The 12,512-nt window shown below is 36.3% G+C and overlaps 3 protein-coding genes across 5 annotated transcripts in view; 2 read left to right on the forward strand and 1 right to left on the reverse strand.

Annotated features, from left to right (window-relative positions):
- The window catches only part of LOC144665834 (uncharacterized), a 9,735-nt gene extending 4,250 nt beyond the window's left edge, over positions 1–5,485 (reverse strand). For both annotated transcript variants that reach the window (XM_078527125.1, XM_078527128.1), the window contains exons 1-2: positions 5,254–5,485; positions 2,900–2,942 (exon numbers count right to left, since the gene is read on the reverse strand). In XM_078527125.1, the coding sequence (XP_078383251.1) occupies positions 2,900–2,930 (31 nt within the window). In that variant the 5' untranslated portion in view covers positions 2,931–2,942; positions 5,254–5,485. The remainder of the gene's footprint in view (positions 1–2,899; positions 2,943–5,253) is intronic.
- Positions 5,486–5,843: 358 nt separating this feature from the next.
- On the forward strand, positions 5,844–7,551 carry LOC144665933 (uncharacterized). The gene is made up of 2 exons (XM_078527221.1): positions 5,844–6,120; positions 7,000–7,551. The coding sequence occupies exons 1-2, from the start codon at positions 5,974–5,976 to the stop codon at positions 7,177–7,179; spliced, it is 327 nt and encodes a 108-aa protein (XP_078383347.1). The 5' UTR covers positions 5,844–5,973; the 3' UTR covers positions 7,180–7,551.
- Positions 7,552–12,223: 4,672 nt separating this feature from the next.
- LOC144665910 (uncharacterized) overlaps positions 12,224–12,512 on the forward strand; it is an 86,094-nt gene continuing 85,805 nt past the window's right edge. The window contains exon 1 of one of the 2 annotated variants that reach the window (XM_078527211.1): positions 12,224–12,507. In XM_078527211.1, the coding sequence (XP_078383337.1) occupies positions 12,361–12,507 (147 nt within the window). In that variant the 5' untranslated portion in view covers positions 12,224–12,360. The remainder of the gene's footprint in view (positions 12,508–12,512) is intronic. The other variant, XM_078527202.1, reaches the window with a different exon arrangement.

Consider the following 12,512-nt stretch of genomic DNA (forward strand, 5'->3'; position numbering starts at 1 on the left):
ATCGAACGGAACAGTCAAACTAAGTCAATATTGTAAATCCTATTTTCGCAGTTAACTTCCTTGAGCTGATCATGACAAACAAGAACTGAATCGAACATCCGCGATTAATTAAAGAACATTAACTTCCAGAGTACGTCTCCTTTCCCCTGTGACGTAGCAGTAATAATCCTGTATTAGGGGTACTTGGGGGGACCCTGAAAACCGCGACACCGCAAAATTGAAACAAACACCAACATCACCACAAGAATGATTTGTTGAAACACCGTCACCGCAATAAACATTTTTATATCCCGTGATTTCAACGTTCTCAAGTGATGTAATATTTTTTTAAAACAATCTATATCATTACCTTAACAAATTTTTAAACAGCGTACATCTTCACCACGGAGATCCGAGTTACTTATCAATGAAACGGCTTAGGAATGGATGCCGGCTAAAGCTAAATAATATTTGACGTATTTTGTTACAAATTAAACATATGGTATGTGTAAAGACGGATCGACGGAGATATTAGAACTAAATTTAGTTCTGACAAGTGTCAGACAAAAAATCGCAACACCGCAAATAATTTCGTTTCACCGAACACTAAAGATGTCTTTCAGTTAAGAGTGTTTCTGATGTCGCTTTGTCGCTCGTTTCCAACCCACCTGTTGTAGGGTTTCAGATCACTGCAACACCGCAAGATGGCCGGGGTTTTATTAACCGCAACACCGCAAACCCCCATGTCCCCCTCTGTATACAAACCAACATATATGGTGATTCCATGTTTACAAAAGCTTAAATGAAACGGCTAAAATTGATACATTTATCGATCTAACGAAATGAGAAAAACATTTCGTGTTACATATATTAATCAATCTAATGAAAAAAATATATTCTGCTTTTTATAAAGCTTGCGAAAACTAAAGACAGTTGATGCTCATTTGCTATCTAACCGATGCAATGCACATTTTTTTTGGAGTGTGCAAGAAAAGGTGTGATCGTAGACTACGTGCAGTCTCTCTCATTTCTATGTCCGCAGATCGTGAAGCGTGGGAGATCAGGCGAGGCGAGACGTGCGTGAATCAGCGCGATCCTCAACGGCCATTTTCCCACTCACGTTTTTTTTCTAAACTGTTCTGAAATAAGTGGTAGGCAAGTTTACCCATGAAAAACATTATCTTTGAACATTTAACTGAATATATAACCCTTACGTGGGGATAAAAATCAAACTTCAGCTATAAATATCGATTTTTTTTTTAAGGCGCGCGAAAACAACTTGAAAACGTTGGCTAACGCTTTCAAATTGCAGTCCATTTCCATCCGTTTAACAGTTTTAGTGCTCTAAAATAGCAGTTGTTAATAAAAATGGGCCTTCTAGTTTTAAGTTTCCTTAATCTGTTAAAATCCGTGACACACATAGTCAATTTAACGGGTGACCACATTATTATTAGTTCTCCACTGCTAGAACATTTTCAAACAACGCATCTGTAACGAAGAATTTGTGGACTCAAAATACTGAATGTGTTACTGGTATAGTGACCACCTGGTTTGTTTGCAGTGAAGAATATATAGATAGTGTGTAGTATCGCTGAATACTTTTACTCGTCTTCCAGTATAAATACTTCAATACTGCAATGAAATAATCTCATACACTGTACAGAGAGTCTGCACTAAAATGTCAAATAAGAAAATTTAGTATCCAGCGTTTTTCTTTCCCAAAAATTAAACTATAAAATGTGTTTTGTTTGCGCAGACCGGACTTTCCTCTGGCCTAGAGTACAGTTATCGTTCCTGAGTGAAGTTGGATAGCAGAATGCCATCACAAGCAAACGAATTTCAGACAAAAAGACACAAATTCCAAATTCCATTTAACTGTAATTAAACTGTAATTAAAAAGATATGTTAATTTTATGTAAACTATATTATTGTAATTTTAGCAATTTTTTTTGATCCCTTTTTCTTTGTAACTAATTTCATGTAAAGTTTGTGTGTTGTCAATAAAGTTCATTAAAAAAAAAATTATTGGCGCTAACCAATACTTATGTGCACAGCTTAACAAGATACATTATGGATATGTTAAATAGACACAGTTTACTAAAGTTAGCTGCCTCTGTTAGCAGGTAAAAATCTTGTTTTCAGCGGGTAAAAACACATCCCATGACAAACTCGAATCACAGCTAAAAATAAATTATTATAAATCGACATTAGGAACTCCTGGAGTTCCTGGAGAGACTGTAATAACGAAAACAAAATTACCGATTTACGACAGTCATTTATTTAATAAGAAATATATTTCCTTTTCAGGATAAAATCCTTTACATTCAAACTGTGTTCATAAGTGATAACTACACATTTTAAGTCCAAAACACCGATAGAATTGTCTAAATGTTAATAATAAAATAAAACCATGCACCGAATGATATGTTTATTATCATAGAAAATGGAAAAGCCCAATAGGAACTGAACATTGAAAAAAAGTCGAGTTCAAAAGCCGAAAGCAAAACGTGAAAAGCCTAAAAGCGGAAGTTATCTAATGTGATAGTTAGATAACACGAATATCAAATTTCAGTAATTTGACACTGAAAATAGAGTCAAGAATAACCTTGTTCAAGAAAACCAGGGCGTGAACACAAATTGTTTTCATCTATGATTGAAATCGGCGCGTCAATCTTATGAAAAGCCGAATGGATGTAGCCTAAAACGGAATACGGAACTTTTCTGACGAATTTGAAACATTGCAATTTATTTGTATGAAGTCATCGAATGTTGTTTGCATGTTTATGTTAAATGTTGTGAAAGAAAAGGAAGGCGTTACACCTTGCATAAATTCAACAAATCTCACAAAATAATTGCTGATGGCAAATATCTTTGATATTCTAAGAATACATTTCGTAAACGGTCAAAATTTTATGCTTACCAGAAATCCGGCTGCATTTAACTGCATTCATCGGTTACACCGGCTGAAACGGAAATGTGTAAATAGTCAGCACTGACTACACTAATGATAATTTCTAAGAATGTTAGTTATTTACAAATCGAGACATGATGGAAACCGTGCTGGTTCAGCCTAATAAGACTTATTTAAAACTACAAGAGAAATACAGCACTGCCAAAGAGATACATTAAGTAGATATTTCAGTTGCGGAACAACGATGGGCTAATATCAATCCCACTTTCGTTTTGATAGCCGAGATATCGTATTACGATCGGTCTGTTAAATACAGTATCGAATTTCGTAGTTTGCTTTTATTTTAGGGAGTTTGTTATAAGATTTTGTTAAACGTCAATTTGCAAAAACTAAAACAAATCACGTAACTAAGCCAACAATGACGTTTAAACTCAACGTGACTGACATTGATGACAAGACTTAACGATTTCAAGCCGTCAGCATTTAATAGGGAAATCACATAAATTAACAATGTAATGATGACGGGAAATTTACCGTTTTTTTGGAGTGTCAACAAACAAAATCAGTCCAGTGAACTAAGTTCTTTGACGAATTTTTGACATTGAAAAACGCGAAATTAAAGGATAACGTAAGGTAGCAAATGTTGAATAAAAGTTATTTAAAGTTAAAAAACTTAGAAAATAAGGAAGGAACGATCTCGAAGAAGAAAAATAAAGGAAGTTGAATAAGCGTAATTATATTTAGAAATTGGTCCTGTAAAAGAATTTATTTTTTGCTTGTTACAGTCGTTACGTTACAGGGGGGAAATCAATGGAACGTCATGATTTCCCCCCAGAAGACCGACTTCATTAGTATTTAAGGCCGTGAGCTGCAAGATGGGTTACAGTCATTCAAATCAAATCGATGATACTATTTGGAACAAAGCAAAACGTTTACGAACAAATTTGTCCTGACAACATGAAAACTACAAACTCAGGTTAGTGTTTCAGACTGTTTTAATGTTTAAGGTTTTATATTTCAGTAAAATAACATTGTAATATAAATTGTTAATTGAGATTTGATTTTTTTTTTTCTACGTTTAAAATGAATAGCTTCTTAAGTAATTTCGATATCAAACTTGTTAAGTGAGTAACACGGTCAAACAAAACTTAAAGCCGGGTTCTTCGACATGTTACGTTAAATGAACACTACCTGACTGTTTTATTTAGTTTTAGTCATTTCTTCTTTCTCGCGAAAAGTGAAAAACACATGTTACAATTTAGATGTTTAGTTTATCTTGTCGCTAGGTTCCGCATGTTCGCCATTTTTTTCTGCATGACTAAAGGGTCAGTCTCAATTGAGGTCTAACATCAAGCACTCATATGCTGAGAAAATCCAAATTAACCGGCTCTTGACGTACACAAAATTATCTAAACGAACATTAAAAAAAATGTGCAACGAGCATTAAGGCCTATTAGTTGGTGATCGGTGAAAGGTGACTTATCTACTCTTCAAACTAATCGTTAACTGTTTTCACTAAATCTTTTATTCTAATCTTAACAGGTTGCTCTCAGCTCTGGATCGGTTCGTTGGGCATCTTATCAGTTATGCTGATGCTTACTGGCGGCTCTATGGCGGCCCCATCCCATGGCAGGGTTGGCCACGCTAACCAGGCTCCCTCAGTCTCTAACATGAAGGAATGGATATATGCCTATACACTTCAACTCTCAAAACTGGTCGGCGAAACTCAGACAGATTTTGTAAGTTGAAAATATGCTTTAATGTCTATTGACTGTTAATTTGATAATTGCAGTAACAACAACAACAACTTTATTTGTACTCAAATTTAAATTAAATTTTATAAACATTAATTAGTAGAACTAAACTTAAAATTAAATGAGTACATGGTTGCCCGGAATAACCATAACCACACTGAGCTCTGATAATTTGGTGGTACTACAATGGCATTTCTTTGCTCAAGTTGACTGTTTTCTTTATTTTCGCAATCGATTTTTATTTAGAAGAAATTAGATGCTGGCTATATATTATGGTATATACACGGTCGATTTTCTTTCAAGTTGTATCAATTTTGTTTGTCTGTTCTGGCTCAAATGTTAACCACGAAGGGAGCTGCCTAGCTGAGAGACTTGGTGATTAGTAAAATTGCTAATGATCTTTCCTTATTGAAGTGATTATGCTGCTCTGAACAACTCCTTTTTTATATTTTGAAGAAACTGTGTAAATTGATACTAGATGATTTCTTAAAGGGTGTAACGTTACCCGTAGTTTTCATTTAAACTCCAGATTTAATATACCACTATCATGTTGCATGTACAGCACACAATAAACAATATCATATTTCTTATCGTACCTACTTATCTTACCTTGTATAGGCCCAAGATCGTCTCGGAGACAAAAATTACGACGAGTATATTCACAGAATTTCAGGGCTACCTCGCCCTACATGGCATCAAGATCAAATGTCGGTAAGTTTTCCATGAAGTTTGCATTCATTCTTTGTAGACAGAGAACCCAGCCTGATGGAAATCAAAACAAATTGAAGCACTGGGTTAAATTCGTTGTTAAAAATCTTCAACTAACAAAATATAAAGTAAAAGGTTTTAAAGTAATATTTATTTGCAATGATCGCACGAACAGCTAATTTGTTGAAACTGGCGTTCAAAGAAGATGCATCGCCAACACATTAAAGGGCAAGAAAAGAGTGATAAAATTTAACTTCCAAACTGACATATAAATCATGTTCACTGCTTATAACCTTATTTCCAGTATTTTGTCCTAATTCCAGGCTGTGAAGTAAGTTGATTTGAACCAAGAATTGCTTGTCAGTCACTAAACAACTTAAGAGTTTTCTAAGCTAATTCTGCAATTTGCAATTGTGTGACACACATATGATTGAAAATGCAAATTAAGGCTTTTGAAGTGCAGTCGAGCCTGAAAATTGAAGTAAATATGCAAACAAGAAAAGATTTCTTGGAATCACAGGAACTCTGAATTAAAGTGTTTCCGCCGCTCAATCAAATGAATCAAATCGCCCAATATAATTTTTCTTGTTTTCCTAATTTCAGGAAGAAGCGCTCCTCAAGATGGTTGTAGAACAACTCTTTCTCTTCAGAGGATTCATCGAGGAAATGATAATTCATGAATCACAGAACAAGAGCAGCCAGTTCACGGCAAAATTTCAAGAGATAGAAGCTGAAATCAACTACGTGATAAGCGACATTCAACAAATGGTAGGTGAAGGAGCACGGAATTTTTAACCTTGTTTTTTTCTTGATCGTATTATGAATCAATATTGCGCCCCTTGGCACGGTGGCCTAATGGCTAGCACGCCTGACTTCGGATCGAGCGGTCCGGGTTGAAGCCTGGTCGGGGCACTGCGTTGTGTTCTTGGGCAAGACACTTTACTCCCATAGTACCTCTCTCCACCAGGTGTATAAATGGATACCGGAGAATTTACTGCTGAGGGTAACCCTGCGATGGACTAGTATCCCATAAACTCCGGGATAAACTCCAGCCTGATGAGCCACTTGCCTCGACAGCAGGCTTTACCTATTGAGTCCCTCTATGAGTACCCGCAGACTTCGCGTTTGGTCACATTTTTTTTTGCAAATCGTCGACTGGATTTCTTTTAAGCAGATCTTCGTTTTATGGATTGAAACTGCGTGACATTGTAGCCAGTGTAGTTCACAGCCGAATAAATATCAGTAACAAGCTGCATAAGTTTATGAAAAGAAAACAGTTGTTAAAATTAATAATTGTTTATTAGAAATGTTGCCGACAATGTTATGTCGTTCTGTTTGTTCAGTGTTTGATGTTTTTTACGACATTTTTTTTCTTTAAATCTTTAAAAGTTTACCTTTATAAGACCCCGCATTCCTTAAAGCTAAAATATTCTCTTCAATCTTGGGATCTTTGTTATTTCCGTGGTTATCGTCACGTCTTCGATTTCTTCGGGAAAACCTATAAAGGGGGCTCAATATTATTACTGTTCTGGTTTTACAAACTGTCCTCAGTTCAGGATTTATTTATTTTGAATAGCGCATGTACTTGCATCTAGTAAAAGGCGTAATTCTTTTTCCAATGGGTTATTTTAATTCTTTTCTACACAGCAAACGGCACTTGGATATGGAACAACACAACCAATTGGCTCTCCCCAGCCCACCCTCAAGCCAGCCACAACTCAGAAAGAACAGGACGAGTGGGAGCTGGGCGTACAGAAAGGGTTTCTAATGTGGCTTTTACCTGTGCAAGCTGAACTTCATCGGCAGATAACCACCATGGCCTCTTAATTCAACTGGCCGAACTTAATTTAAGGCCGATTGTTTTCGTACATTGTATCAATGAACCTATATCGTAGAGCTTTAAGTGCTCGTTGCATATTTTTGTATTTAACTGGATTAGACTGTAATCCTTGCTTCTCCGCAATAAACCACTGTGTCAGTGAAATTAAGCATGTTTTGTAAGTGAAAAGTCACAAAGAAAAAAAACCCGAGAGAGTTAACTCGAGTAACTCGAGTGACTGTCCGAAGTCTCTGTCTTTTAATTAGTATTCCGCTCTGCATGTATTTGCATCGAGCACTCCTACGATTGTGAGAAATCATTTACATTTTTCTTTGTATTTTTCAATACGTAAGAATATTTGTTACGTTATATTGAAGGCAATAATGTATATATAATTTACTTACTGCATGGCTATTTAGTGTATTGAATATAAACTGCGAATAAATGAATAAATAAAGAACGCTTGTTGAATGATAGATTGATGGATTGGTTGATTGATTGGTTGATATAGTGAATGATTGATTGTTTGATTGATTGATAGAATAGTCGTTTCATTGATTGATTGATTGATTGATTGATTGATTGATCGACCGATTGTCAAGGAGTCGTATTGTCTGACTCCTCTGACTCCGTTATTACAATTATTGCACATTCTTCGGGCAGAGGTCCTCAATTCCAAATCGTCGAGGCTCTAGTGAGGAAATCATTTATTCTTTTATTTCTTCGATAATCTTCGGAAACGATTTGGAGTTGTTCGCCACACCTTTGTTTTCGTTAATAACCTATTTTTGGGCGGTGACATAATCATTTCATAAAATGACGTAATAATGACGTCGTCCCTGAGTTGATGTCACTCTTGGTCACGCGTGGTCATTCGTTAATCTCGGCCAAATGATCATCAAATTCAGCGAAATATAAAAATAACTTCCTAAACAGTGAAAGAACATTTCAATGACACAGCAAATGCAAAAGAAGGTACGGATGGCTAAAAGTGGCGAAGATTGAGACAATTGCGATATGGGTTTTTGAAATGTTGTTGGGCTGAACAGTTTTCAAAGTAAATCTCGTTTGCTTGTAGCATTAAATTATAGTGCCCGGGAGACAAATTTGGTTGCAATGAAGCTATAGTTTTGTCATTTAGATCCAGAGTAGTAATTTCTTTCCAAAAAGTAAGTTTCATAGCGAGGTTTTGGCAAAACTTAATAAAATAAACTTCACTCAGCCGTGACAAAGTCCCTTTAATTTCAATCAACTAACTTCAGGCTTCACCGTCTTGCCCTCTGCTATCTTACCACCAAGCAGTCCTGTAATTTGGACTGAATCCATTTAAAAACTCGAACTAAAACTGCTGCTAAATATAAAACGAGGGGAGGGAAGTAGAACAGGCACCCGTGAACAATCTTTTTTAAATCTTTCCGTCCCCGTGATACCTGTCAACTAGTTACCGGCACTTTTTACTTACGTACTGTGCTTTAGGAAAGGTTAAGGTTAAGTCTGCTTCGAGCCTAGTGGCCCATACAGGCCGGAGCTTATCCCGGTTTCCGTAGCATTAAGCGACTAGGAGTATTGCTACTCCCCCCTGGATGGGATGCTAGTCCATCGCAGGGTTACCCCCCAGCAGTAAATTCGCCGGTACCCATTTATACACCTGGGTGGAGAGAGGCACTGTGAGAGTAAAGTGTCTTGCCCAAGAACACAACGCAGCGCCCCGGCCAGGCCTCGAACCCGGGCCGTTCGACTCAGAGGCGAGCGCACAAACCATTAGGCCACCGCGCCTCCCGCTTTAGGAAAGGGAGTGGAGAAAAGTTGAAATTAAAGACTTTTTAATTTTCCCCTTTAACTGTTCTGTAATTTTGTCCCGTATTCGTTCACTTCCCCAACAAGGCGTCTTTTATTCCCTTTAGCTTAATATTATTGTAATCACTTAAACCCAATTATTCAAATCCGTTTTTTCCGTTCAGCGTTCTTCTTACGACATCACTTGCCAGCCCTTCAGCTTGAGCTTCCTCGTACGACAGTCATCACGCACCAGGAAAGATCGTCTACTGATGCAGGCAATTAGCAGCTTATTAGTTGACAGAAAAATCATCTTAGAACTGTGGTTTCTTCCATGTAAAATATATCAAATCCGAAGGAACCATATAAGATTCAGATTTAGAAAGCCCAGCCTGTGTTAGCAGATTGCCTGAAAAGACTGAATGTGCAAGCTTTCAACATATTGTTAATTCGTAATAATTGGGTGTCTGTATTAAATTGAGCACTGGGTTCCGCTTTTCTTGTGTTGCTGCCTTGTATTCTAATTTCAAGCTAGATCGAGCGTGCTCCGCTCTTTGACTAAATTATGCCCTAATTAATAGTGAAGTATAGCTTCACAATTAATTAGTTAGTTATCAAAACATCCGCAACCTGAAAAACCGTTTTTGACTTTGACGTTAAAACAAACTCTTGAACATCCAAATTATCTAAACTCAGCAGGCAAAGTATAAAACGTTAATGTTCGAAGAAGCCATTAATAATTTCTGTAAACCAAAAATCAAATCAATTTTAACGTTACATTCGCACTTTTTTGAATCATGAAAAAGAGGCAGAGGAAAAAAAAAAGCTAGCTAGCAAGGTCAAAGCGAAACATTAAGTACATGTATAATATTTCAGTTGCGGAACAACAATGGGTTAATATCAATTCCACTTTCGTCTTAATAGCCGGGCGGGGTATCGTATTACGATCGGTCGGTTAAATATAGTATCAAATTTCGTAGTTTGCTGTTGTTTTAGGGAGTTTACTACAAGATTTTGTTGAACAATAATTCGCAAAAATTAAAAAAAAAATCACAACAAAACCAACAATGACGACTTAACTACAGGCAACTTTGACAGCGTGACAAAATTTAGGCCGTCAGCATTTATAGGAGAAATCACATAAATTAAAATTGTAGTGATGATGCATATGGGAAATTTACCGCTTTACTGGAGCACGTCACCATACGCGCGGGAGTATGTCACAAGAAAACAAAAATCCAGTAACTTTGTTCTTTGACACATTTTATTCCTGAAAAACGCAAAATAAAAAGGCAACGTAAGGTCGCAAATGCAGGATAAAAGTTATTTAAAGCTAAAAAAACTGAGAAAATAAGGAAGGAAAGATCTCAAAGAAGGAAAATAGAGGAAGTTGAATAAGCGTGATTATATTTAGAAATGAGTCCCGTGGAAGACTTTATTTTTCGCTTGTTACAGGGAATAGGGGAAAATTAATAGAACGTATTTCCCTCCTGAATACTGACGACTTCAGTATTTAAGGAGCGGCAAGAAAAGGGGTAAGATCATTCAAACCAAATCGTAATACTATTGGGAAGAAAGGAAAAATCTTACGAACAAATTTGTCCTGTCAACATGAAGGCTACAAATACAGGTCAGTGTTTCAGAGTGTTTTAAGGTTTAAGGTGTTATATTTCAGTTAGATAACATTCAAATATAAATTGTTAATTGAGATTTGATTATGCTTCTGCGTTCACAATGAATAGCTTCGTAAGCAATTTCGATCTCAAACTTGTTAAGTAAGTAAGACGGTTAAACATAACTTAACACCGGGTTCATCAACATGTTAAGTTAACTGAACGCTACCTGACTGTTTTATTTAGTTTTAGTCATTTCGTCTTTCTCTCGCAACGAAAAAAAACGACATTTTACAATTTGGAAGTTAAGTTTATCTTGTTGCTAGGTTTCGTGTGTTCGCTATTTGTTCTGCATCACTGAAGGGGTACACTTAGATGATGAGAAAAACCACATTAACCGACTTTTGACGTAACGCAAAATTATCTTAACGAACATAAAGGAAATGTGCAACAAACGTTAAGGCTTATTAGCTGGTAATCAGCCAAAAGCGAATTATCTATTCTTCAACCTAACCGTTAATTGTTTTCACTTATATAAATCACAGCTCTTTTATTCTAATTCTAACAGGTTGCTCTCAGCTCACAGTCGGTTCATTGGGCATCTTATCAGTTTTGCTGATGCTTACTGGCGGCTCCATGGCGGCCCCTTCCCATCCCTCAGTCTCTAACATGAAGGAATGGATATATGCCAATACACTTCAACTCTCAAAACTGGTTGGCGAAACTCAGGCAGACTTTGTAAGTTACAAATGAAAATATGATGTTATGTCTATCGAATCTTATATTGATAATTGAGAACATGGCTGCCCGAAAAAAAAAATAACAGGCTAATTTACTGGGCAGCCATCCTTAATGATAACATTAATTTTTTTATTAGGGAAAGGTGCTAAAACATAAACAAATTCAACAACACACAAACAAACACATAAATTGAAGTTTACCTGCAGATTCAGTGAAAAGTTTAGTAAAAATTGATATTATATTTAACTTTTAAGATCCAAGTCTTAAAAATATCAATGGCCTTTCTTACTGTTTTACTGTTTTTTTTTTGTTTTGTTTTTTTACTGCAAGACATTTTTCGCTCAATTTGACTGTTTTCTTACTGTCGCAATCGATTCGTAAGACGAAATTATATGCTGGCTATAAATTAAGGTTTATACACGGTTTTGAACGACCGGTTTTGTTCCCAGTTGTATAATTTTGTTTGTTTATTCTGCCTCAAACCTTAACCGCGAATGAAACTGCTGAGATGACTTGACAAATTGCTTATGATCTTTCCTTATTAATGTGATTACGCTGCTGTTAATAACTCCTTTTTTTTGAAGAAACTGTGTAAATTGCTACTAGATGATCTCTTGAAAGGGTGTACCTGTAGTTTTCCCCTAAACTCCAGATTTAATATAAACCTATCATATAATTTGTACAGCATACAATATACTGTATTATATTCAGCTTACCGTGCCCATTTATCTAACCTTGTTTAGGCCCTAGATCGTCTAGGAGACAAGAATTCCGACGAGTATCTTCACAGAATTCCAGGACTACCTCGTCCTACATGGCATCAGGACGAGATGTCGGTAGGTTTTCCGTGCTTTTTGGATGAAAATGCAAATTTTTGTCTGTAAGGCTTTTGAAGTGCATTCGACCCTGAAAATTGAAGTAAAAATGCAAACAAGAACAGATTTCTTGGAATCACAGGAACTCTGAATTCAAGTGTTTCCGCCACGCAATCAAGTGAATCAAATCGGCCGATTTTCATGATTCTTGTTTTCATAATTTCAGGAAGAAGCGCTTTTCAAAATGGTTGTTGAACAACTCTTCCTATTTAAAAGATTCACCGTGGAAATGAAAATCCATGAAACACAGAACAAGAGCAGCCAGTTCACATCCAAATTTCAAGAGATAGAAGCTGAAATCAACTACGTGATAAGCGACATTCAACAAATGGTAAG

Source organism: Oculina patagonica, chromosome 1 (genome assembly GCF_052425735.1).
Source record: "Oculina patagonica isolate OP01 chromosome 1, crgOcupat, whole genome shotgun sequence".
In the NCBI taxonomy this organism is placed as follows: domain Eukaryota; kingdom Metazoa; phylum Cnidaria; class Anthozoa; order Scleractinia; family Oculinidae; genus Oculina; species Oculina patagonica.

What these genes read in the sequence shown, in the direction of transcription:
- LOC144665933 (XM_078527221.1), top strand. Translation starts at nt 5,974, where the DNA reads ATGGTTGTAGAACAACTCTTTCTCTTCAGAGGATTCATCGAGGAAATG. An exon ending in TAAGCGACATTCAACAAATG is followed by an intron (nt 6,121 to 6,999) that starts GTAGGTGAAGGA and finishes TTTTCTACACAG; the next exon opens with CAAACGGCACTTGGATATGG.